At 37.5% G+C, this 27,678-nt stretch overlaps 2 protein-coding genes across 7 annotated transcripts; both read right to left on the bottom strand.

Annotated features, from left to right (window-relative positions):
- On the bottom strand, positions 1–13,761 carry LOC112152905 (S-adenosylhomocysteine hydrolase-like protein 1). Of its 6 annotated transcripts, XM_024282759.2 has the most exons (17): positions 13,416–13,760; positions 7,486–7,597; positions 6,385–6,522; positions 6,169–6,269; positions 5,886–5,988; positions 5,718–5,812; positions 3,867–3,973; positions 3,677–3,793; positions 3,536–3,599; positions 3,357–3,445; positions 3,187–3,257; positions 3,002–3,096; positions 2,824–2,922; positions 1,128–1,196; positions 967–1,045; positions 771–891; positions 2–685 (listed from the first exon to the last, which is right to left on the bottom strand). In XM_024282759.2, the coding sequence occupies exons 1-17, from the start codon at positions 13,683–13,685 to the stop codon at positions 679–681; spliced, it is 1,737 nt and encodes a 578-aa protein (XP_024138527.1). In that variant the 5' UTR covers positions 13,686–13,760; the 3' UTR covers positions 2–678. The 6 variants fall into 6 exon arrangements, with proteins under 6 accessions (XP_024138525.1, XP_024138526.1, XP_024138527.1 ...); XM_024282757.2 differs by having other exon boundaries at positions 1–685; positions 3,357–3,599; positions 13,416–13,761; XM_024282758.2 differs by having other exon boundaries at positions 1–685; positions 3,357–3,599; positions 7,486–7,594; positions 13,416–13,761.
- Positions 13,762–17,712: 3,951 nt separating this feature from the next.
- LOC112152589 (muscarinic acetylcholine receptor M2) lies at positions 17,713–26,612 on the bottom strand. Its single transcript, XM_024282253.2, has 4 exons — positions 26,061–26,612; positions 22,019–22,245; positions 20,614–21,453; positions 17,713–18,841 (listed from the first exon to the last, which is right to left on the bottom strand). The coding sequence occupies exons 2-4, from the start codon at positions 22,187–22,189 to the stop codon at positions 18,521–18,523; spliced, it is 1,332 nt and encodes a 443-aa protein (XP_024138021.1). The 5' UTR covers positions 22,190–22,245; positions 26,061–26,612; the 3' UTR covers positions 17,713–18,520.
- Between the last annotated feature and the right edge of the window lie 1,066 nt (positions 26,613–27,678).

Genomic DNA, 27,678 nt, shown 5'->3' with positions numbered 1-27,678 from the left:
CTCAGAAAATATTTTAATATGACAAATATGAAACACTTCCTATTTCTCTGTATTGAACACCAGTTTTTTTCTTTACACAGATCGTTTATTAAAGTGGTTCATTCTAAAGATACATAAAAACATCAAAATAATCTTTGCAGAGATGTACATGGAGATGTTGTTTCATCTTTGTCCACTCAACAGACTTGGGTTTCAGCAAAAAAAGTTGTCTTATCTTTTACCCTAAATAAATGAATGTGTGTAGTTTAATAAACATGGGTTTCAATCTTAAAACTGTTTTTCTCCTCAAATTTTAATATTTTGAAAAGAAAAACATATTCAATGTAAATTTATAGAAACATAGACACACTCACATTGGTTTAAATGTAATTATGTCAGACATTTACCACCAGATGAAGCTTCTGAGAGAGAGTAACTTTTCTAAAACAAAGAGACTCTTGCGCCCCCTTGTGGACAGAACCTGTCGTGTCTCTTGAAGGGTTCAGACTAAGCTGTTCGTTTTGCTCCTTAATTTAAAGTGATGTATATATAGAGATGAGATGTAAGACTGATAGAGAATCTAAGCAGGAACATCAACTGCACAAAAAACAACTTAAAGACAAAATAAAACTGATGTCGTCCTCTGTGCATTCGACTGCAGAGGGCGCCGTTGCTCCATTCAAGCTGCTACAGAGAAGTTTAATACCTATTTTAAGGAGAAAGAAATAATGTTAGCACATTTCAACCTATAATTGTGTGTTTTGTTTCTATTTGGAAAATCTTTGTCTCACCTGTAATAGTTGGGTTTGAAGGGTCCATATTTGCTGATACCCAAGTATTTGGCCTGATCGTCTGTGAGTTCTGTGAGGTGAGCGTCAAATGTAGGCAGGTGGAGACTGGCTACATACTCATCTGAAAATGCAGACACACATCATTGACATTATTTTTTAAAACTAATGTAGGTCATTATTAAAGACAGGAACTTGCCCATCTTCTTTGGCAGTAGGTAGATGTCTTGTTTGTATCGACCATCAGGGGCGTTGTACAGTTCTATTAGAGCCAAAGCCTGAAGAACATGAACCTGAATTATCACAGCTGATGAGGACACCTAACTCTGCTCTGAGAGGGTTGAAAAACACATTTCAGACCTGAGTCGTGGCTGTGATGGAAAGAACAAACGACGGGACAGTGGAGCAGCTCAGATTCAGCAACCGGCCCTGACAGAAAAAACAAAACTGTATTAAATTCATTATTTTTCAAAATAAAATGCATTGTTCAATATGCAATGTGTGGAATTATTAGGAAAATGTCTTGTGGATCATTTTGATCTCATTTTGTTTTTTTATACCATAAAAATGTATCTACCAAGGCGTTAGTATTTTGGGTAGATTTCTACGGAAAAAACCTGATTTACTGGTTACAAAAGTCAAAACACTTGCTGTGGACAAAATCACAGCTTGATTGGGCTTCAGGTACATTATGTCCATCCCAATATCTGATGTTAAGACTCAATCCAATGAAAATTTTGATGTTTTTAACATGTCATTGTTGCATTTTTCTCATGATGGAGGACATATATAAAGAAAATTAGGCTTAAAATTGCATTTCTGAATATTTCTTTGCTCCAATTGTTGTGAATCAGGAACAGATGAAAAAAACGCAGTTTGAAAAAGATTGCATTTGTGACGTAGAAAATATCCAGGGGGGCCATAAGCTCCCTGCTTTGGTCCATTCTGATGCATCTACTTCTAGATATATATATATATTTTGTCTTTATCCGAGCTGACATCTGGCTTAAAACTGTACGGCTAAATAGCTCAGAGACTGTTCGCCGCTAATATTAGGTTTTGAGGGGCTGTAGTCAAGCAAGAGAGAATGTAAATAAAGAAATCATGGGAAACAAAGGGAGGCTTAGTCTACGCCAACAGTCCACAACTCAGAGGTGAATTTCTAATTAACTCCATGGCACCACTGTAGGATTTTAGAAAAGATTCATTTATTAAGTTTTAAAAATTTTATAAAGTATTCTTTCGAAAATAATTTTTTAAATCCATTAATGGTCTTGCCCAGGAAATCATAAACAACAAAGCCGAGGAGTTTCCACTAGAGGAGCTGTGATGGTGACTGCAGACCAGTCAAATGTAGGCCTGCATTTGGTCAAAGCTTCTTCCCAGTAAAAGGTCCACAGATCTGGAACACCATACCTGCCAAATTAAAAGCCCTCCCAGACTAAAACAATGGCTTGAGTCCAATCAAGACTGTGAACATTAGAACCATAGTTCTGCCAGTGGTTTTTTGTGATTGTTCTGGATTGGATGCATTTTGTTGCTTTTTTTGTTTATTCTCAAGAATCTGCTCAGCAAATTAGCTGTTAGCTAGATGGCATTTGGACAGGGCATCAGTTGTATTTGAGATTGTAACAATGTTTTTTTTTTTTTTTGGACCTGTCCCTTTTAAATAAATAAAATGAACCCCTACTGCTCTGCAAAAACTATGTTCTAGAAAGGGAAAGTTTTTTTTTTTTTAAGTTTTGGCTGCAAATGGTAGAATTCATAATGAAAAGATCATCGGGAACGCTTTTGGGGCTTTAAAACCAAACTCTCTTGTTGTCTTCCCACTTAACTTGCCTCAAAGTTTGTGTCAAATATGTCTCAAAAACAATCAGTACAAAATGAAACTAATCCCGGGATGCATTTTCCTTTAATATACTGTTTGTATCTCTGGTTCTCATCTTGCTCTCATAGTTCCTTCCTGCTCAGATCAAATTTAACTCATTTGTCAATGATCTGAGCTAAAGTTACGTCTCTGAGGTCTTTGTGCCCAAAGCAGAAACATCTCGATCACCTCAGCCAGCAGAATAACTCGCTTGCCATCGGGCCAGACGATGTGGTCGACGTGAGGCCTCACTCTCTGCCACTTCAGCTCTGTCGTCTGCAGAGATGCCTGAAAAAAAAGAAAAGAAATCGACTGTAAACACCCACACGTGCTCGAGCACAGAGACTGCAACTCGTAGAACATTTACCAAATCTATTTCAGTGTTGGAGTGTCCCATGTTGCAAACTATGCAGCCACTTTTCATTTTGTCAAAATGTTCTCTTCCCACAATGTTCCTGTTTCCTGTAGAGAGCCAAAGATCAAACCAAACATGAACATTTGGTCATCTCCTCACAGCATTGTCATCAGAATACAGAAATAGATTTCCTGTACCTGTACAGGTGATGACCATGTCTACCTGTCTGATGATTTCCGTCAGGGTAATCACTCTGAAGCCATCCATGCTGGAAGGACAGACAGAAGAGAGGGGGGTTTGTAGTGTTTTTGTTAAAAAAAAAGGATTTCTTTGTGTCTGTGGTGGTAAAAGCCTCCTCTTTTCATACCACGCCTGAAGGGCACAAATGGGATCCACTTCTGTGACGTAAACGATGGCGCCGAGTGCTTTCAGGGCAGCACAGCTGCCTTTGCCAACCTGCACAGAAAAGGAAAAGAAGCTGCTGGGCTCATTTAAATACGAGGTCTTAACATGAGGACACACATTGTATAATATCATCTCACTGACTTCCCCATATCCGCACACAACCACCTGCTTTCCTCCAAACATGACATCCGTAGTTCTCTTTAACCTAAACCAGGAGTTCAAGAGAATGAGGTCACTAAATGAGCACACTTCTCTGTTTATTGCCACAACATGAGTATTTACCCGTCCACTATCGACTCTTTGCAGCAATAAAGGTTGTCAAATTTTTGCTTGGTCACAGAGTCATTTACGTTCATGGCAGGAATACACAGTTTGCCTTTCTTTGAGAGCTGGTACAACCTGAAACACAGAGACACAACAGAATGAGTATGACTTCCAATGTCACGATTTGGGCTTTTTGTGAAGAACTTACCGATATACTCCCGTCACACTTTCCTCCACAATGCCTTTCAACTTCTTAAACGAAGACGGATGCTTTTTATAGATCCAGTGGGTCATGTCTCCTCCGTCATCCAGAATCTGACAAGAGTCAAAGTTGTGGAGAGTAGGCTGTGTTCACAGTTAGGCTGAGTGGAGCAATTTCATTCACAGATACAGTATTTGTCGCAGTAAAAGGTGCACTTGAAACCTTAATTTAAAAAAAATAAAAAATAACAGAGCGATTAGTCACTGACGAGTAGTGAACTGCAGAAATTAGCTTTTTTTTTTTTACAAGTTGCAAACAAGATCAAGTGTCATTGTGAATATGCTAGCATGTAGCAGATTGTGTTTTTTAGAGCCGGGAATCGATTAAAAAATATTAACTAATTAATCGCAAACTTGGGAAAAAATTAATTGCCATTAATTACAATTAACTTAATTTTTTGGTACAGTACTTGCCGACCACTTATTATTCGCGAATAATCCCAATATAAAATCAAACGCAAAACAGAACATTTCTTTTTAATTAAGGCTGTCAATCAATTAAAATAAAAATAGATTAATCACACTTTTGTGTTGTGATTAATCACTAATAATCACAATGTTTTACTAGGTAAACTTTATGACAATATGCAGCTTCTGAACAAAAACACGCCGTGGAAGCTTAAATGAATATTAACGTGTTAATTCTGTTTGATCAATCGCGTGTGTTAATGCGGTAATGTTCACAGCCCTAGTTTTTTTACAAACTGCAAACAAGATTGAGTGTTAAGAGTGAATATGTTGGACTGTTGTTTTCCACGTTACTAACATGGAAGTTAGGTAGTCACAGCAATTTTTGTTTTAGATGATTCAGTCTGTTTTTAAAGATTTCAAACAAGGTTTAGCGTTACTGTGCATAAGCTAACAGCTAATAGTTAGCGGTGTCAGATAATAGTTTTTTTTTTACTTGTTTAATAACAAGGTTGGGAGTGTAGTCACAGTAACGTTTGTTTTAATGGTATCAGTCTGTTTTCTTTAAGACTTGCTAACAAGGCTGTTATTATGAATATGCTAACATGTAGCGGTGTGGGTTTGTATTTTTGTGTGTGCTGCTAACAGTGCTGGTGTTAAGCATAGTCAAAGCAGCATTAGTTTTAGCAGTATTAGTCTGTTTTTTACGACAAACTATTAGGGCCACAAAAAAACAAAGTAACATTACAGGTTTTTTTTTTTTTTTTGTAAATTTACACTGTAAATCTTGTAAATTGTTAATCTTGAAAATTTTATGAAATTGAAGTTGAAGTGAGCATGCAGTCCAGCAAGTGAACACCGTGTTCAGTGGCAGATCTAAATTGAAGCAGCAACTAAATTGTAAAAAGTTTAATGGATTTCAACAGAAAATCTGAATGTTTAAAACTTTACAAATGTTTGGAAGCTTCTTTGTTTGATTTACAGTTTATTATTTTTTATTAATTGATGTGTGGCTTGCAGGATCTCTGCAGAGCCCTTTAATAAAGCATTTTTTTTAAAACATGTTTTTTATGTATACAGCATGTATATATATATATATATATATATATATATATATATATATATATATATATATATATATGCGTGTGTAAGTGTTTCTTTATCTTCTTTTACTGTTTCATTTTTTTAACATTTCCAAACAAATCATGACTAATTCCCCTAAGTTTCATATACATATAATAATAAAATCAGGCATACATTTTCCTTTAATTTGTTTTGATTGAAATAAATCACTACCAATTCCCAAATTATTTAAAAATTATTTGGAATTAAAGACAAAAGCTTTGAAAATTTTCCAACTTTTGTTGTTTTTGCTCTCCCATCAACCCACCAAGTTGGGTTGCCATCCATCAGCAGCAACACACTGGTCAATACACCACCAGAAGTCATCCTCCGATTCCCCTTTCCAGGCAAACACTGAGATTCCTGTAAGAGAAAGAGGTTTAGGAGGTGAACTCAAGTTGATGAGTCAGATGGAGATAGCAGCACAGTGACTTACCACCTTCAGCCAGAGCGGCGGCGACAGCGTTCTGGGTGGAGAAAATGTTGCAGGCAGACCAGCGACACTGAGCTCCTAAAGCTGCCAGAGTTTCAATCAAGACCTGCCTCAGAATGTAAAGACACGGATACATTCTTAGCACTTTGTATTGTATTTTTACGAGTTTTACAGTAAAAATTATTTAAAAAAATGAAATGCTGAAAATGTTACAGATTAAAGCTTAATAGCTCTTTGTCAACTGAAGTACCTGGACACGTAAATGTAATGATTATTTTGTACTGACCGCCGTCTGTGCAGTGATGTGTGTACACCCCACAACATTCGCTCCAGCCAGAGGTTTCTCTCCCCCCGTTTTTTTCCTCAAAATCATCAATGCAGACATTTCTAGAAACAGATCCAAACATCCAAGCAAGAAAAATTTTAGTTTTCTCTTCTTTTTTAAAACAATATATATTCAAAGATATCCCCTCTGTCAAAAAACACACACACCATTTCTTACCTTGTTGGGCAATCTCTATTTCTTTGCGACCAAAATCAGCTTGTTTGATGTTTTTAATGCAGAAGTCACTGAAGCCTTTGGAGTTCTTCTGCTGTTTGTTTTGTGGTGACAGTTCGTCTTCAGAGCTCTCATTGCTCACTGCAATAAAAAGACAAGACAAAATGTTTGAGACTGTCAGGCACAGATCAACACAAAACCTCATGATCACCATTTTGAATCTATTCTAACATTTTGATCTGACAACAAAGTCTATGAATAATGAAAACTTAAAGCTAAATTAAGGATGACAAACATATCAAAGAAGATTTTGTGAACAAAAATCATTCGTTTTTGTTGATTGCAGGAATGAGATCTTCTATGAATACCTCGATGAACTCTATCTACAATTCCCAATCCAACTATATTTTTCTATTGTAAAATGGTTCCTAATGGTCATCTAATTATTATTATGCAGTTTTTGGCTAAAATAATAATAAAAAAAGGTTTCTTAAGACATATTTTCTACAAAGGAGCAGGAACTCATTAGTAATTCACCTCTGAATAGTAGGTGGGACTTTTAGCATGGAAATTAGCCTCTGCTGATTTCCCATCATCCCTTTGTTTACACTCTCTCCTGCTAGCTTGCAGCACTTAATAAGTCCAAGCTAACGTTAGCGAGGAATATCAGAGATATTCAGCTACACAGTTCAGATGGGAAAAATGGATCTCAATGGATCTATTTGACTCCAAATGGATGCTTAATAATTGTAGTGGAGCATGAAAACTTAAGTCTGTCCATGACAGTTATTGCACCACAAACCAAAGTTTTTTCAATATGTAGGTTTTCATCCTGATTTGAATAAAGACATACTCAGAAATGCAGTTTTAATCTTAAATTATTTTATACATGTCTCCATCATGAGAAAAATGCTACAAGAACATGTTAAAAACACAATTTTCATGGTCACAATCATACAGCTACAATATTCACAACACATTTTCTTCCATTTAAAGCTAAGGTAAAATGATAAAGAAAAAAATTCACCCTTAGCTGTAGGGGTAATACTGTTCAGAAAACTAGAGCTGACAACATAGTTTTATACCAAAGAAGAAGGATTGTACCTGAGCTGAAGCTGTCTGTAGATGACTGAGAGGTGGATCGGGGCATCGAGCGATGGCCCGATTTGTTGGGCAGTTTGTTGAATTCTTGTTTCTCATCATTGAACTGGATCTGCTGAGAGAAAAAAAAAAGAAGAAAAAACAGCAGTTATCAGAACGACAGAGAAAATAAACCCACACAAACTAGGACTCTTCTGAGTACTGTTGGATAAAATTGACACAACATTTGGTTGAACTTTTTCACAGCCTCACCATGTCTTACATCCCCCGTCCTGTCTTTGCAGATGCTGCTGATCCAGTGTGCTAGCCATTTCTGCTCGTTGGTTGCTTGCTTTAAACCTAACATTCAGCTTTAATGAGGATTCACTTGTGCTGCACACACCCACACAGCCCCACAAAGACACTCCCACATTCTAACATTACCCCTAACCCCTGTTGAATCTGCAAGGACCTTTACAATTTTCTGGTTTTGTTTTCCTCTTCACTGTTTTGTGTTTGGCCATCTGGGATCTGCCCTTTACGGACAGGTACTGTGAGGATGGTGCCCTTTAGTTTTGTTTTTCTGTGTTTTGTTTTTTTTGGTTCTTCATCTTCTGTTTTGTGTTACACCTGCCACAGTCATACCGGCTCAAGCTGTTAATTATGTACTTATGTACCTTTTATTTATGTATTATAAATTTAAAATGTTCCAATTTAGTCTGAAGAAGTTTTCAGTTAGTATACTTCCTATACTTCCTATAGAATACGCACTTGCTATACTTATTCTTATGCTAAATTATAATTAATATAATAAACTTCAGGTGTATTTTTTATTTATTTATTTATTTTTGCTAAGGGAAGTTAAGTTTATTTATTAGATCTTTGAGTTTCTGTCTCCAGGCTTTTGGGTCCTTTACCACCAGTTGCTGACATATAGTTCTATTATATACTTTAACTTTATAGAATTATATAAAGTTAATTCATTTATACAAACTGGCGAATTCTGGTGTGGTCAACTCCACAGAAAATCATTATGGGGTGTTAGAAGACTAATGGAGCTAGCAGGTATTTCTTTGCCTCGCATGCTTATATCAGGAAATAGGAAATTCCACCTTCATGCTAGCAGCTGCAGTACAAGCTGGTAAGAGAAACCCAGTTCATCTTGTTTGCAAAAATAAAAGATAAACATTTTCCACAACTTGCAAAGATTGAACAATGTTTCTTCTAAAATAGTTCTTCTAAAAAATCCATCTTTGGAACTCTGAGATAGCAGATAAAAGTCTTACTTTGTGTTCTGCCCCTTTAAATTCTTAACCACTCACTTAATGGTTGTCCTCAAGTGAGTGGGACAATGCGTAACTTGGGAGCTGTGGTCGATTATTACTTCTAAAAGGTTTATTTATGGTGCTGCAGGAAAAGTTGTGTGACATCTCACTTTTTGTAACAGCCTCAAAGGGCCTACATCATAAAAACACATTTTTTATGAAATATGAGTTCGTTTAGCAAGCTTTTTTTCCTACCCGGAAGAAAGACGCCTCGATCTCTGAGGCTCCGCCTTTTGCTCCAAACTTTTGCAAAGATGGACGTGCATGTTGAAAACCAAATGATAAAAAAGTGACTATTCACACATAATCTGTAAGTTTTTATAAATAATATTCTAAAAACTTACAGACCCAGATAAAGGGTTAAAATTAGGTTAGGTCAGGGGTCAGCAACCTTTAACAGTACAAGAGCCATTTGGTTTCGTTTTCTACTGGTCAAAACCTAGAAGGAGCCGGATAGTCTTACTTTAGCCTTTAAGACATTTTGATCTAAATTCATAAACTCCCTTTTTTAAATAATAAATAATAATCATGTATATTTTTTGGCACAAATAAAGGCAAAAAATCTTAAAAGAACCTAGCATCTCTCAAAATTTGACTTTTTTAAATCTCTTTTTATGTTTGACAGAAGCTCAAATAACTACTTTACCAAAGTGCCAAACAGGATCATCTCAGTGCAGCTCTGGACAGCTATTAACCCTTGTTGTGCAGCATGAGATCATATGTGCTTCTCATAAAAGATCATATTTTTTTTTTTTACCAAAGTTTTTCTTTGCATATAAAATCTTTTCATTCTGGAGGTAGAGTTGAGCAAACAAAACATCTTCAAGTTAGCAGGGATGTAAAAACCTACAAAGTTTACCATCTGTGTGCACCTAAGCCATCAATTTATACATTTAACAAATCGAAATTAAATAAATGCTAATTAATTAATCTTTACTTAAAAAAATGCTATTCTATTTTTCTTTTAATTATTTTTTTGTTCTTTTTCCCCTCTTAGTCCTCAGTAGTCTTACACCGCTGGGTTTTGTTATTTTAGTTTGGGGTTGGTAGTCTTAGTTTGCTGGCTTTGTTTATTTGTTTTCTTTAGGTAGTTTTGGTTAGGCAGCCCTTAGCAGGGAGCTGCTGACTCTGACTTTGGACATGGCTGGGTCAGCAGTTTCCCTGACTTATTTCATGTTTGGCCAAAGAGCCACCATGAAGAGATAAAACAGCCACATGTGGATCTGGAGCCACAGGTTGCAAACTTCTGGGTTAGGTGATCAGGGTTGACAGAGTGACAACCTGAGAGTTTCACCTCCACTTTAAATACATGCAACTGACAACAACATTTAGCCTTCAATGCACTTAAAATACCTGTGAGAGATGGAGTATTGTGCATCGTGGCAGGATGCATTACATGTGGCCAACATGATCTTTGTGTTTCATGCAAATAACATTAACCTAAAGTGAAAGCGTTTTGCTGATCATCGCTAGATCCACGAGGAAAGTGGATGTTTGTGTTACCCTGGGGTGGTGCTGGCAGCTCAGACCCTTCGTCAAAGGGACTGTTCCCCATTTTGTGACATCACAATGTGTGGACCTGGTTGTTTTCGCGGATTGAGAGTGTAGGGTTTCAGATGAATGAACAGAGACGCATGAATGGGTCAAAATACCACTTTGGAGTTGTTTTTTTTTGTGAAGATCTAACATAATACACTTTAAAGTTGATTCTGGATGCTATAGGCACTTTAATTCTTAAAGGTCCATTTATGTTGCTGCAGAAATAAAAAGTGACCTATTGTCTCGCAGTTGTGTGGCATCTCAATTTCTGAAAACAGCCTTAACTCTGCTTTCTGGCTGTTAGGAGATGTGGAAGTAAACCAAACCAAATGGAGGTGGGAAAAGTTTCTGTCTAATCCTCTCTGGGATGAATAATTATCTATTATCTTATTGTTGTCGTATTGTATTGTTAATCATCTTATTGACCATCCAGGTTTTCTACATTTAAGAAATTGCTATTTAGATTCCAGTTATTGATTTCCTTTTACATATTATAGCAAAAAGAGAAAATGCTGCTAAAACTTTGAAAAATAAAATGCATTTTTATTATATATTTTAAAATCTCTGTTTTTTATTTTAAAACTTCTGTGCTGGTATTTCACAGTTCTGCTTAAAGTTTAATAAAGTACTAAAAGTAAGTCAAACTCCAGTGTAATTTGACACAAAAGCAGCGAGAAGAAAGTGCAGGACTGCAGGTTTTTGAGCGTGTTGGAGCTCAGGTCATTAAACCTCCCAACTCCTTCCAGTTTGTTCCATCAGCTCAGACTGCCGTTCTCCAGGTAAACTAATACTACTGCTCCTGTTAATACATCCGTTCTTATTCAATGTCACTTTCACAAACACAGGTGAATGCATCCCAGGAACGCAGAGTAGAGTGTTGCCCAAGAGCACGTTAACATTTAGCCAGAAATCAAACTGATGAATGCTTTCATTTGGGAACAATAGTCAAATCAAATCCTCTCTTTTAAAAAAAATATCCTCATCACAACATCTTCATAAAGCTGGCCTGCTGGTATCATTATAAAGGAACGCTACATTTAAATTTAAGAAATTGTTTCTATTTAAAATCCAAATCAACTCCATTTATTGTTGCTTCTCAGTATGTAAAAAATAAATCTGCACTTTGGCACAATGTGACGTCCTCATGAACATAATAGCTCTCTGAAATGTGTTCTCGTGAAAGATCACTTGAGTTTAATCTTTCAAATCAGAGGCTACTTGACACAGGAAGCCGATTAATGTTTAGCGCAGAAAGACTTTAAGCTGTGTCTGAAAATTAACTTAATGGTCTCTAACAGGAAAAAAGGGTTTGGAGTGAAGCCAGCTGCTGTGAAAGCTGAATTAAAGTGCGACCATTTATCAAAAAGCACGTCTTATTCAAAACCTCGCTGTGCAATGACTAGACAAAATTTCCCTATAAATGTAAACACAGTGAATCTAAAATTATATTTACTTTGAAAATATTAACATTTGATATCTATTCTTGACCTCCACACAGAAAAAGATGAGCGAGATACCTTTATACAGATGGATTGCACTGTCTCCTGGTCCTTGTCGTGAGTTATTTTTGCTAGATTGTATGCTTTCTTCATGCTTGCAGAGAGCTCCCAAGGTGACACTCAACCCAACCAAGCAGAAAGCCAATGCAGTTAAAGTGTTCACACAGTGACGTGTCACAGCACGCCCACACTCGACAGGTGACAGGACACGCTGCGAATCAATGATAACGTTTTTCGCAGGCCTCCGAGCTGTGAATTCTCAGAAAGTGGACACCTCAATGTTGCTGAGAGTTTCAAGGCCGGGTGGAGTTTGAAATGAATGAGATTATGTTCAGCATGGTGCACTCTGTTCTCAGGCTGTGTAGGATAGAGACGGCCAGGAGATTTGCAAACACAGGGGCGCATTCATGACAGAACGTGTTAGAGAGACAGAATAAAAACCTTGCAAGAAAAGAGCCGACCAAGTGGAAAAAACAGGCTTCAAAAGAACGGAGAGACACAGAGATGGCTTAGAGTTATTGTGGAATTTTTCTGTCCACTAAAGTCTTCAATTCAGCATTTTTAAATCACAACTTTAAAAAAAGAGTAATAGCAATAGTTAAACACAATACTCTAAAATACACTAAATGTAACCTGTAATATTTGTGATTATTGTGAGCAATCAGAATCTTTAGAATTCAGATACGGCCTTTGTTTTTTCTCAGTCCTGTTGTAGTTTTGGGGCAGCTGGATGCCTCAGTTAGCCATGGACTGGTGCATAAGAAACCAGGGTTCTTAAACTTGTTTATACTTAAAATATGAAAATAATGTGCCAATTTAAGATTTTTAGCAGGCCTATTTGTTCTCTAGAAGTTGTTTTATACTGTTTTGTGGGCACTTTATTTTGCTTGTAGTTTAAAATATAATATTTTTGGTGTTTTTTATTTAAATGAGTTCCTCTATGTTAGTTAAATATCACTAGTTTGGGTCAATATGTCTAAAATAAACTAAAATAGGCTAATTAGACAGGAAATTAAACAAATATGAGGAGGTTAAGGACTAAAAGTGAAGCTGGTTTACATAAAGGAAAATCACAGGAGGAGAAGTGAAACTTTCTGGACTTCACTGCTTCCTGCACATCCACTTTTGCAAGAAATCATCTATAAAATCTCTATTTACCGTTTTTTAATGTTATCCGTGCATTTTTCACTTCTCTTTGCATGTGTTTTTTTTTCATTTGACATTTTGTATTTGTTAATTCTGTATTTTAAGATCCCACGACAAAATATTGTCAATAAAGGAGTCAATAAAGTTCTGTTTGAATTTGACTGTCACACCTTGAGGTTTTAATAGACATATTTAAGAGATTTTTAAATGTTGAGCCAATTTAGAAACTTGGATTGTTGAGAGTTTTATGTGTTTATTTTTTTCAGCCATTTTCTCTCATAGGGACAAAGCAAGTGCCCCAGGAGGTCAAATATTTAGAGAAGTGTATCCTGTGCCGCTAAAATCATTAACAGACTGAGTAGATGCACATTCACGTCCGCAGTGGCGTAACTTGCAGCCCCTGAACTATTCTTAGTACTGTAGTCTTTGCAGGTCTGCCTCTCACCATGTTAGTCTTTAGAGCCTCAGCAATGGGCTCTTTTGTCCCGGCCTCGTCCGCCTCTGGCCTGTCTTTGTCCCGATCCTGAGACGACCTCCTGCTCTCTGCTGCCTTCAGCATCTCCAGCACGTTTGGGCTGCATTTCTCTGCCTTTTCACCCACGCTGTCCTCCATGGCGGCAGAATTGTCCCTCTTTTCCTCGTCATCGTCCACACATGGTTCTGGGAACTCGTCCGGCAGGGGCAGCTCTCCCACCTGGTTCTTTTCTTCTCCCATTACTCCACAGGATGCAAAGCGAATTAGATTTGTGCTCAGGAGTGTCTGCCATCTGCCTTTTACCCACACTCATGTGATGTTTTCTCTTGCAAGGTGTGTGTTCACCCCAAACAGCAGCAGTTATTCACTTGAAGCAGAAAAGGGACCTGGATGAGGTGTGTACACAGTCAACAATGAAGAGAGTCTGTTTTCAGACACTTTTACATGAGCCACATGGAAGAGTTTAATTATGTTCTATTTCCAAATTTAAAAAAGGAGGAACTTCCTGTTTTATGATTTTCATCACTAAAAAACCTCCAACTGTGAAAAATTCAAAGAGCCAAGATGAGCATAAACACAGTTACATTATAAACATACAGGCATCAGTAGATATTTACAATAAACTCCACCAATGTCAGAAATTACCTCATCCTTCCAATATTTAAAGAAAGTACCCTTCAATAAACCTTAATGCAGGCATGTGAACATTTTCAATCTGAACTCCTTAGTAAGGAGGACTGTATGAGGTTAAATATACTAAGACAAAGGACTTCACTGATCCTTCAAACTGATCTGGAGACAAAGAGTGTTTGATGAACAAAGAACGACGGCTCTATTTGTCTCTGAAACAGGATCTTTTGTTCATTTGTGATTGGTTGTTGACTCACCAACTCATCCATCAGGTCTTTTTGACAAAAACGCAGTCAGACTAGAATCTATGAAAATACTGGTAGAGTGATTGTCCTGAAAACCAGGATGGGAAACACTTGTTGAACTATTAAACAAATTATATTGGCTGTGTCGTCTGCTTGTCGGTTGATCACAGTTTTGACCTCGTGCCAATAAGCAAAAACGTTTCCTGCAAAAAGTGGTAGCCTAAAAAAAGGAAAGGATCACTAACTTTAAAAGGAAAATCACCGTACAGTGGAAAAATTATCTGTCCATCTTATAATATCTCATATAAATAAATCTTACAATACATCAAAAAGGGAAAAATAAGCAAAAAAAAACTGTTAGAGAGAGTTTTATTGTAATACTGCCCAATTATGAGTATGTTTATGCTAGTTTTAAACAAATGATTTGTATTTCTGAAGATTTTATGAACCTAATTGTTGTTCATTTTGATTTTAGTGCTATAAAACTAGTGTAATGAGTGTAAATGACTCATTTTAGAATAAAATGTGAACAAAATGAGAATGGGCTGCACGGTGGCGCAGTGGTTAGCGCTCTTGCCTCACAGCGAGAAGGCCCCGGTTCGACTCCCGGCTGGGACCTTTCTGTGTGGAGTTTGCATGTTCTCCCCGTGCATGCGTGGGTTTTCACCGGGGACTCCGGCTTCCTCCCACCGTCCAAAAACATGCTTCGTAGGTTAATTGGTGACTCTAAATTGCCCCTAGGTGTGAATGTGTGGGTGAATGGGTGTGTGATTGAGGCCCTGCGACAGACTGGCGACCTGTCCAGGGTGTACCCCGCCTTCGCCCTTCAGCAGCCGGGTTAGGCTCCGGCACCCCGCGACCCTGAATGGGATGAAGCGGTCTAGAAAATGGATGGATGGACAAAATGAGAATACAATTAGTGTACACATTGGCAAAAATTAATAAATCTCCATACAATCCAAAACTAGTTTTTATTCTGTTGAAGTAAATCTATTTTTTGTTTACTTGTCAACATGGATTGAACTTTAAAATAACATCCTCAAAGCTGAACGTAAAATTGAAGTAACAGTTTTTTTAATTTCGTTTTTCTATTGTCAAGTGTATGGAGGAAAATGATTATTTTCGAGATCCTAGCTCTTAATGAGTGAAAGTTATATTGACTTTGGTGATTTTGAAAAAAGCTTGGAAACGTGTAAACCAGAAAGATGTAAAAAAAAAAAACTTTAAACCTGGTTTAATATCTTAAAGACTTGAGATCTTTGCAAGTATCAAATAGTGGCAATTTTATCATTTTAGTAGTACCTTAGAAAGATAAAATAAAATATGTGAAGAACGTCCACAGTCCTGAATGAAGTCAAGGTGGACATTTAGCATGAAATTCATAAAAAAATCTTTATCATTTCTAGAATCAATGGAAACAATGCAAACATATAAATGCAAAGTATTCCAACAACAGGATCAAGCCATAAATAGTTTTGAAATCAACTTGTTTGCTTAAAAGATTAAATTATTAACACATGCAAAAAATAATCAAATTCATACAATAAAAATCTATTCAATATACAGTTTTATTTTCTACATGGGCTGGACATGTTGCGATCTCTGAGAAGACTTGGGATCAATGTCATGCTTTTGATCCACTAGAGGGCGCATGACTTTTATTCAATCCTGAATCTGAGTTTCTGATCTTTATAAAGGTGACTTTGCCAAGATACATTCTCTGCACCCTCTTTAAAAGAATTATAAAGTTTTCCTTTTTATCTCTGTTACATTAACAATTACAGTTTAATATGGCTTTCAGCTGTTAGTTCTTTAAAAGGCAATAAAGAGTTTAGGTTCTACTATTTTTGTTATTTTATTGGTATGATGTTTTTATGGTCTCGAACCGTCATATCTATCTGTTAGAACCGGAATTTATGTCAAGGTTTAATTCAGTTTTTGTGGACTTTGCCTGTGGAAGCCGCAGGGACTGTTCATGTTTTCTCAACTAGCCTTTTTAATCTGGCTTTTAGCTAAAAGTTAGGGACGTATATACATTTTTGTTACATTTTATGTAAGTACTGTTTTTACTTGTTTGAATTCATCCTTTTTATTCACTTTTTGTTATTTATCTGTTTGTTTGAATGTTTGTTAATTTATTCATGTTTTATAATTTGAATTTTTTGTCCTGCTTTTGTTTTCTATTGAAAAATAATATTATGCGAAGTACTTTGAGCTACTTCTGATGTGATTCAAAACAAACTCATCTAATAAATAGATTTTTGCCAAATTTTAGCATTGATCAAGCTTGAGAAAAGCCCTATCAGCAATTATAATAAACAAGAAAACTAAAGAATATCATCAAATTCAGGTATAATCTTTTTATTAACACAAAAACACAGAAGATGACACCATATGGACAAAGATGTTGGACATTTTTTACAAGATCACAGATGCCAATAAAGTTAGATATCAGGTTTATATGATTTATTGTAATCTACAGGAAACACACAAAACACACTGCGGACTCACATTTCACTCACTTTCAACATCTATCATTTAGCTAATATTCTTTTACGGAGTGGCTTCCACTCATTTAGTAATGTGCTTTTCTTTCAAACATAACGTTTATCATTACTCTGCAGTCGTTAAACTCTAACATCACATTAACAGCCATTTTTAACACATTTCTGCATATGTTCACGCAGCAGACAGGAGGAAAATCATCAGTAATTGAGGAAATGCCTTTTTCAATGCCAAGTCTTCAACTACAACATTAAAAACTAACATTGTGGTACAAATATAAAACAGTTTCTGTCAATGGTGACGAAGAGGATTTTATATAACCTTTCTCCACATGGGCAGCCTTCTATCCTCTTCTGGGAGGATGCGGAGGCATTCCCAGGCCAGCGGAGAGATAAGATATCTTCAGCATGTCCTGTGTCTGTTGGGAGGCTTCCTCCTGGCTGTCCGTGCCTCATAAATGCCTTATTAAGAAGGCATCTGCGTTTGCCAGATGTCGAAAACATCCTTCTCTTGATTAGAAGGAGTAGTGGCTCCCGTATTCCTAAAGGAGATCTTGGTATGAAGAGGGCTCCTTTCTAAATCGGCTGTAACTGTCATCAGCCACTATATGCTGACAACCCACAGCTTGTGGCTATAGGACACAATAGGGGTGTAGATTGACTGATAAATTCATTACTTCATCCTCAGACATCAGGAAGTAGATGTGCAGCACTCCAGATGTTGCACCGATCCGCCCTAGTGGAGCCGGTTGGGTTGAAATTTGGCATGAATCTACCCCTCTTTCATACAAGCACGAGAAGCATCAAAAATTGTATATATATATATATATATATATATATATATATATATATATATATATATATATATTTAAATCTTAGATTTTCCCATGACTAACATGATTTTCTGAAAGAGCTACATTCATGCCAAATTTGGTGCTTATACCAAAAAAGCCCAATTGTTTTAAAAACTGGCTCCACTCTCTGTAGATCTCGAGTTGTGTCCATTTTTTGTGAATAGAATTTTTGACTCTACCAAGTGGGAAAGTGATTCACTTCTAACCCAGAGAGAGTATTCCACTGCTCCAGAGTTGTAGATGAAACTTCTCATCCTGAAGCTGGAGGTTCTGGCTCCAGAAGGTCAGAGGGACTGTATCATCCATGAAGAGTTGACCAGATCCTGAGTCTGCCAAAGCCAATCCCTTCCATTGTTTGGCAAACCTGGTAAAGTCTAGATAAAAGTCTGACCCACTCTTGGCCATGAACCAAAAACCGGAACAAGGACAAAAATGGCTCCCACCGTACACCACAAGTGTCAAACTTCAGGCCTTGGATGAGTTTTCCAACTAATCTGTCAGTGTAGCATCTTATTGGTAAAACATACCTGTTTCTGAAAAACCTACAGGATGGTGGCCTTCATGGCCTGGAGTCTGACATCCCTGTACAGGACATCCCATGGAACATAGTCACTTCTCCAAGTGTGAAAAATCCCTCAGGACCAGATGTGCCAAGATCTCTTAAAAATCACAGTTAGGCTTGTTTCTGTTCTCCATGGTAGATCTCAAACGTTCCTCCTAAATATGAGATTCTACTTTTCTCCAGTATTCCAGCATTTACTTCTCCAAGGAGACCAGAGGTGAAATTATGCAGAAAATAAATAAAAACAAGTAAAACAGAAATGTTTTGTGTTTTTTCTGCCTCATCGTCCTCGAATGTTCTTGTACTGACACAGGAGAAGGTGCTTGAAGGTGTTCTTGAAGGTGGTGTTGCAGAGGGCGTAGCAGGCGGGGTTGACCGTGCTGTTGATGTAGCAGAGCCAGTAGCCAATGGTCCAAAGGGAGTTTGGGATGCAGACGGAGCAGAAGGTGTTGATCAGGACCATCACGTTGTACGGCGTCCACGTGGCCACGAAGGCCACGAGGATGGCCATGATGGTGCGCGTCACTTTCCTCTCTCTGGAGGAGTGGCCTTTCCTCTTCCACTTTGCAACCACACTTTCACTCACAGCGCGCTTTGTTACCTGATGATGAAACAAGAGAAGAGGTCAGGTAGTGTCATATTTTTGAGATGACAAAAAAATGCGATAAAAAATAAAAAACTACAGATTGTTATTCTTGGCTATTTGTGCACTTTTTTATATTTTGAATTTTTTCTTGTGCTTTTGCAAGGGACAAAACGATAGTTAGACAATATAAACACAAAAAAGAAATGGATATATTAGTGCAAAACATAGAGGAATATTTTAACTTAGGTTGTTTTGAAAACCAATTCACCTAAATTGAATTAACATGAATAAAATGTATCTCTGGAAATGATTCCCTTTTGATGCTGTAAAGATTTTACAACCCAAAATTCCAGTCAACAGTCTTATTGCTTTTCCTTGTACAGATTGGAATTATGTCAAATGTTTTAGAAGTATGTGTTATTTTACAGTTCATGATCACAGGAAAAGTAACACAGGGAACTGAAAGACAGTGAATGAGTTCAGAAAAAAATAAAATAAAATCCTTTGTGAATCTGATAGGAAACTCTGGATGAAATAAAAAAAAAAACTCAAAACGAGAAACAAATAGAGCAAATACAAAGGGCTGAATAGGACATAATTCATACCAAAAAAATGAAGTAAAAAAAAAAAAAAACTTTTCCTAGTTATCCAAGGAAAAGGAGGAAATGACAGATGGCCCAGAAGGTTTAAACAAACAAAAAAAAAAAAAAAACACTTAAAAAACACTGCAGACATCTGTGAGTAGGGACAGGTCTCCATATGAATTAATTCTAAGAAAATATGATGTTGGCCTTGCAGCAGACTGGTGACGGTCACCCCCTGGGCAGGTACTTTGCCCAATTGTGCCTAGGATAGGCTCCAGCAGCATTGTGGATGGCTGGATGGATGGATGAATGAAATTACTAACCTGTGGCTGTTTTTAATAAATTTAATTAGTTGATGAATTAGTTTTTATTTTATTCTGTTTTATTTCATTATATTTATTTATTTTTTTAGTGTATTCTATAACATGTCTTGGGCATGTGTAATTTTTGTCTCTTTACCAGGATTCCCTTGAAAAAGATCAGTGGATCTCAATGGGATTTTTTTTCTGGTTGAATAATGGTTAAATAAAAAAATAAAGAAATGAATGGATGAACAGATGGATGGACAGACAGGTTGGATAGATGAATAGAAGGATGGACGGTCAGACGAACAGATGGATGGATGGTGCTACAGTTTATTGTCAGCCTCAAATTTTAAAGTCACAGTCTTGGTTAGTGTGTGTTTAGGGAAGTGCTTGCTATAAATATTTAGAAATTCAAATTACTGTCTGGGGTTAAAATCCTGACATTCTTTTAACTATTTTGATTAAATTTAAATGAACAATGTTACGCAAATTATTGCACTTTCTTACTTTTCCTTTCTTCCCATTGAAAAAATGTCTAAATATGTTTTACCAAAATTATCGTCAATTTTTCACAAGTTTCATGCCAAGTTAGCCTGCCGTAGGCAGCATGGTTCGTCGGGCAGTACGTCTTCATAGTGAATATGAAACCGGGATTTATCCAACCACAATCAAGAAATATACACCGTTTTTAGAAAGTGCTCAGGCCAGCATTGGATTGATTTAATGAATTGAGCCTGCAGGCTGAACTTTGGAGATGCTTGTATTAAAGCTATTGTTAAATATTGATGTATTCAGTATGAAATAAAGTGGATGATCTGCTGGCTTTTTTACTACTTTTAAAACAAATGATACATATATAATTGGTGTAATTTTGTTGTAAATCATAAACCAGACTTACCAATAATAGAGTCCTTGCAACCATGCTTTGTCTGTCAATTGCTGAGTTCTGCAGGGAGACCTGAGTTTGAGTTTTTCCATCATTCGAGCTTTTCCGTGATGAAACAGGCCCTTCAGTGTCTTTAGATGCAGGAGCCTGAATGATGTCTGATATGGTGTCTTGGTCCACATCTCTCCGTGGACAGTCTCCGTTTTGCTGCTGGAGTACTTCCTTCCCATCTCCAGATCCCTCCTGATCTTGTTTTGTTGCCACACAGTTGTTTTCACAGCCTTCCTCCTGGCTGTTGGAGTGAGCTTCTGCCAGACTGGTACCTGATGTCTTCCTGCTGTCCCTTCTCATGCGACTACGGCTGGCCCTGGAGATGCGCCAGTAAAGGTAGATCATGATGGCCACCGGTAGGTAAAAAGCAGCGATGGCTGTCCCAAAAGTCACCGCGGGGTTGGAGAAGAACTGGATGTAGCACTCATCTGGAGGCACCGTTCTTCCGCCCACGATGAACTGCCAGAACAGAATGGCGGGAGCCCACAGGATGAAGGACAAGACCCAAGCTGCTGCAATCATCAGGCCGGCCATCTTGGTGCTGCGGCGTGCGGGATAGCTGAGGGGTTTGGTGACGCAGAAGTAACGGTCGAAGCTTATGATGAGAAGGTTCATGACGGAGGCGTTACTGACGACATAATCGACAGCCAGCCACAGGTCACACACCACTGCTCCCAGGGGCCAGTAACCAATGACGATATAGACGGTGTAGAGGTTCATGGAGCAGACGCCAATGATGAGGTCTGCACACGCCAGGCTGAACAGGAAGTAGTTGTTGACGGTCTGCAAGTTTCGGTTCACCTTTTAAGAAACAAAGGAACCAGTTAGACCCTATTCTTTTTTTGTGCATCACACATAACCATGTGAGAGAGAATAGGAATATAATTTCCATTAAACTCATTTTGACAGGTGACAGATGGTTTAATATTATAAATGTTATATGAAATAAATATAAAGCCATCTGTTGCCTGTCAAATTAGTTTAATGGATGGTGTAGGGTCAAAGGTCAGCTGTCAAAATGAGTTTGATGGAAAGTATATTCCTATTCCTTCTTGTGTGAGGTTCTAACCTTTAGAGTCCCTCTCCGATCATCTTTTGATCTATTTTAAAATGTTCTGGTTCATGTTTTGGTCCTATGCCCCACCTAAAATTTCAAATGTCCTTTTTTCTTCTATTTGAATTAAATAAATACTCAGAAATGCTATTTTTCGCTTAAGTTTCTTTAAATATGTTCTCCATCATCTGAAAATCCCATAAATATATGTACAAAAAAAACATAATTTTCAACAGAGTGGGTCTTTAAGTTTAAGTAAATATTTCAGACATTTGAATCTTAATCTGAGTAATTAAGAAGGAGAAGTCAAACCTTTATGGAGAGCATGACCAGGATGTTTCCAATGATAGTGATCAGACTCAGGGAGCATGCCACCACGATGATGAGCACCAGTTCCACCGTGGAGTACGGGCTTCCAGAAAACAGGCCTGGGCTTTCATCACTACTGATGTCAGTGATGTTGGATGAATTCAGAGCATCCATCCTGTCTGATCTCCGTTCGCAGCAACCTTCAGGGTTGAGTCATGTCTGGGCGTTTTCTGTCAACAGAAATTATTTGTAAAGAGTCAGCCCTTCAGGGTCTTTCTTTGATACTAGATGGAACATCTTTTTCATAAAAAGGGTTAATCTTGTGTTTAATCTTAGCTCGTGAAACGTTCACCAGGTATTAGAGGCAAAAAGCAAACCTCAGGTGGGCCGAATGGACAGGTGTGAAGTAAAAGAAGGCTGTGGAACGGTGTTTACCTCGAGAATAGCAAGTCCAAATGGGCAAATCTGTTTTTGAAGTGATGTGTTCTTGTTTTTGTCACCTCATAATGTGTTTGTCAAGCTTCCGTATGTGTGCACTTAACCCACAATGTATCGAAGATTTTGGAGAATTTATCAACATGTTTGGTGACGCTTTTAGGCCACAAAGCAACAGGAAACTTATGACATTAAAGACCCATTCAAACCATCTTTTTATTTTTTAATTTAATTTTTTATTATGACTTTACAGTTTTGGGCAAAATCAAACAACTTATTATTTTCTAGAATTTAATTTCTGCATACATGACATTTTTGGATCTACAAGTGAATGCATTAGGATGAAACGGAGCATTAAGCCCCGATATTTTCTCTCACTAATATGATATTTTTCAAACAAAATGTGTTTGTCTCTTCCTGATTCACAATGATTTGAATGTAGAAATACTCAGAAATCCAATTTTAAGCTTAATTTTCTTTATTTATGCTGCAAGAGCTTTTTAAAAACACATTTTGTTGGAGCGGGTCTTTAAGGATGATTCCTCCTTTAAATGGTATGTCCGCTCGTGCTTTCTCTGAAGACAATTTCAAATAAACTTTAGGATAAAATAAAGTTGTTTTTGATGCGAAGCAGGACAAATTCTGTAAGGGGACAGAGGAAGTGTGTTCAGAAGAATGTCTCGATGAGATAAACAAAGAAAAGCAGACTTTCTTTCCCCTCTGGCACTGAAACTGCTGCCTCTCCGAATAAGCTGTTTAACAGAGAGACCACATAGAGTTTCACTGCGGCCACCCACACTCCATTACGAGCTCTTGTAAAACTTTTAGGTGTCACAGATAACAGCATCTGCAAAACAGACTCCGTTTTCAGCAGTCCTCTTCAGTCTCCCGTTGGGTCTCCAGTTTTCTTTAAAAATAACTAAACAAAATAGATTGGCAGCAAACTAATGAGATTACATCATGCATTCTGATCAGAAAATCAATATTGGTTGAGTCAATGTGGGTTGTTGTTTACTGCTTAAACCATGAGTGACTCTATTAGTGCTCCTGATAAAATCATACTGGACCTGAGAGACGGTTCCTTCCTGCTCTTACAGCAAGACGAAACCTCATTACAGCAGCTGCAGCTCCATCACTTACTCATCAACGACCCATTCTGAGCTTTTTCAGTCGCAGATGAAAGAAGCGGCCCCCTGTGAGCATCTGCGTTTAGCGTAGATGTTCATCTGACAACATCATGCTGACAAAATCAATGTAAGAGCAGCAGATGTGTTCATGTTTGAGGACGCAGAAACATCTACAGGACATGTTTCCCAGCGAACAGGTTATTATGGCTTAGGACTGAGACTTTAAATCAGGTTTGGGTCAAAGTAAAGATATTAGTATGAGAAAAAAGGAACTTTGTGAAATTACAATGTAATATATTGTTAGCAAAATGAGCCATAAATTAAAAAAAAAGTTGATTTTAAACTGAAAAAAGCCTAACTTACCTCCATGCAAGTAAAAAGCAAAATCTCACTCCAGTAATCTTTTGATCTGTTTTAAAATTGTTCTCAGTGGTATTTTAATCATAATTATTCAGTTTTTAGCCAAAATAAAAAAAAAACATTATTTCTGCAGAGTGGCAGTAGTTCATTAGTAATTCACCGCTGAATTGTAAGCCAAGCCTCGCTTCCCATCATCCCTTTATTTACACTCTCTCCTGCTAGCTTACAGCTCCTCACAACCCCAAGCTAGCATTACCGGTGCAAGAAAAATGGTGAGCAATATTGGAGCTATCCAGCCGTACAGTTTTGAGCAAGATTTTGAGCTCTGGCGATGAAAAAAAGGATTGCATGTGGATGCATCAGAAGGGAGCTTTTAGCCTCCCGATTTTAGCATCTACATCACAGCAACAAGCTTTTTCAAACTGCATTTTATTGTCAGCTCCTGATTTACAATAATTTCAATAAATGACTACTCAGAAATACAATATTTAATCATAATCTTCTTTATACAAATCCTCAATATAAGAAAAAAAAAACACAAAAGCTTGTTAAAATTACAGAAAAACACAATTTTTATTTGTCCTTCAACCGTTTCTCTAAAAAGCAACGTGAATTGTTTGTTTCTTTTAAGTGTAACACCACTTTTAAAAGAGCATGTTTGGTTGAACTACAAAAAACTGAGTCTAACACATGTATTTCAATGCTGAAGTCGTCAGGTATTCAGGACCCAAATCCAGGAGTCATAAGATAAATCAAAACACATTGAACAGAAAAGCAAGAATTCAATTAAACAATTAAAACCTAAATGGAAAATTGCCAGTCCTCTCCGACAGCTCTTCTCTTTAGCTCTTTTTTTTTTAACAGTACGTGTCTAACATGTAAAAAATACGTTCTCATTAATTTTAAAGTGCTGCTGTTCTAATCACAGTAATTTGAGTTTTGAACAACAGTTGTTAAAAGCCTCACAGCAGTTAGCCATCGTGTCTCTTTTCCATTTAGAAAAATGAAGGACTTCCATTACTGGGTCTCCCTAATTGGTAATCAGGGAAAACTGGACAGAGTCAACCGTGTTTCTTTGACAGGCACACAAACATAGTAATTAAATCCAGCAGATGCTGTCTGCTGCAGCTGTACCTGTAAAAGGATGTGGGGAGCTACATGCATCATCTCAGCTCTAAGGAATCACTGAGGGGAAAACTTTACTGTGATGACACAGCGTCTTTTTTTTTTTTTTTTTTTTTATAACATACGGAAGATTGATAACCCTGTTTGCAGAAACCGGGAACACGTTTAAGACTGCAGGCAATATAGGAAGCATGCAGCTCCCATCAAAAGGAGGATTCAACGCCAACAAGGATCAAAGGGTTGCAGTTTACAGTTCAGAGATCTGAATCTCATAAAGGTCTTTATTGTTACAGCGTTTGACATGTATAATAGAATGAGGAGCAACCACAGTCACTGTATGTTAGAGAACCATAAAGAACACTTCACAATTTGCTATGAAATATGTCACTAAAATGTTTTAATGCTGCACTTTATGGAGAAGGCTGCCTGCTCCACCTGTGGATGCAGGTTTATTGTCATTTCAGGGAACTGCAGCCTGAATGTGAAGAGTGGGAAATTTCACATCAGTCTGAGATTTGGAGTCACACATTGGTGCAACAAGCAGAAGAAAAAAGAATCTGGATCTGCAAAACAGGATTGGAAAAGATCCACCACACAAGTGTAAAAACATGGTAAAAACCTGATTAAAACCAGGGGATTTGTTAAAAATATAATTCAATTGAAGTGTTTTTTAATTTGCACAAGTAGTTAGAATGAATGTCACAAACACAAACTGTCTCCTATGTGTTTTGGGAGGTTCTTTGGAGAATTTGTGGAGCTGAAGGTCTTCTCACTAAAACCTTTTGGGAACAGTTTTCTATAAAATATACCAAAAAGGGATTAAATATTTTACATTATTATTTGTGTTTCTTCACATACAGTTTAATTTAGATGCATTTTAACGTCAAAGATTTTGTTTTTCATTACTTTAGGTCCTATTTTTGAAAAAAAAAAAACACTTTAGTTGACATTAAAAACAAAACATTTTTGGGTGAAAGTTTGTATCAAATTGCTCTTACCTGTCTCAGTTGACTTGAAGTGTGCAGAGAACCGTTACTTTACCTCGCCTCAGATGAACTCCTTCCGTTTGCTCCATGTTACCCCCACTTTAGTTTGCGTGCCGATATGAAAAGAGGAGCAGAAACTAAGCAGGCGCCGACGCCGCTCCTCCTCTGACAAGAACCAGTGACTGTGTGTGTATTTTTGCGGCTGGAAGACAGACAGGCGAAGCGGGGAGGGGTTGTGAGGGCTATTAGTCACTGTTGAGATGAATCCCTAAAGCGATGGTTGCAGGTTTGAATAAACAAGAGTCTGAGAGAGATAGAGATGTTTGTTTCAGGACCCTGGAGAGCACTGGCCTCCGCAGCATAAACACATCATATACTCCTGCGTTACAAAGCTGCAGGCAGTCGAGTGGATGACGGAGCATGAATGGGTTTACGAAATAAGACGGTAAAGCTTTATTTAAAAGAGCACAAAAGCAAAGGGTCACTCCGTTTCTCTGTTGCTGCGGGACTTTAACCTTTAAGACTCTGTTGTTTTGACCTTTTAACCAAACTGGTGACGCAGTCTGCCCCAGTTGGTGGATGACCTTACTTTGATGAAGTTACCACAGTCCCTCTCCATTGAACACCAAAACTGCCACAAGGAAAAACTACAAACTCCTGGCTTATTTTTATTTTAACTTGTTCACATTTAAATTGAGCTTCAGTCTCAGGCTGTGTTACTAGAACATGTGCAGTGGGGCCCACACGTCCACAAATCTGCATGTTCACTGTTTCAAAATTGGTCTTGAACACAAATCAATGCTGCATTGATCCGTGTCGTGCGCTCGACTCGGTGTCCCTGCAGTGAACTGATCAGTCTGACCCTGTTGATATTAGAGTCTAAATATCTGTAAAGTGTAAACAGCAAGTATTAGAAGAAATAGATTTGTTGTGTTATTGATAATAAGTCTAGAATCAAAATCATAAATAGAGTCACCATCGTACAACTGACCTATTGATTAGTCATCCTCGTTGTTTAGTCTCATTTACTGCCAAACCTCAACAGAATTACATTTTCATTAACTGTCTCCTTTTTTCGTTGCCTAAGATCTTGTATGTTATTATTGGAGTTATTGATTTTGTCTCAGAACTGATGCTTCAGGTTTTTCTGTTTGTCTCTTTGCTTTTTTCTTTGACCCAGACACGAATGTCGTTCTGACCGAGTGAGAGAAATGTTTCCTCAGTTTATGTGAGCAGGACTGTGCAGTTTTGTTTGGTACATGTTCAGTTTCTGGAAATCCAGCTCCTGAATTCCAGCCAAATTATGTCCAAGATGTTGAGTTAATTTTCCTCAGTATATTTAAAGACAATCATCTTTTGATCTATTTTAAAAGCGGTTCCAGTGGTCTTTTAATTAGGATTGTGCCAAGTTTTAGGCAAAATCAAAAAACCTGTGTCGCTTTCTAGGACAAAGTTTCTGCAGAGAGGCAGAAGTTCGTCAGAAATTTGCCTCGAAGTTGTTGGTGGGGAGTAAGCCTGCTGTCATTTCCCATCATCCATCCAGTTTTGAGCCAGGTCAGATGAGGAAAACGAAGCCATACACGGATCTAGTCGTCTACAAGTGGATGCATCAGAACTGAATAGAGCACCT

The sequence above is a fragment of the Oryzias melastigma genome, linkage group LG6 (genome assembly GCF_002922805.2).
Source record: "Oryzias melastigma strain HK-1 linkage group LG6, ASM292280v2, whole genome shotgun sequence".
Taxonomy (NCBI): Eukaryota; Metazoa; Chordata; class Actinopteri; order Beloniformes; family Adrianichthyidae; genus Oryzias; species Oryzias melastigma.
Note: the sequence above shows the minus strand (reverse complement) of the source record. Positions and strands in the feature narration are given on the sequence as shown.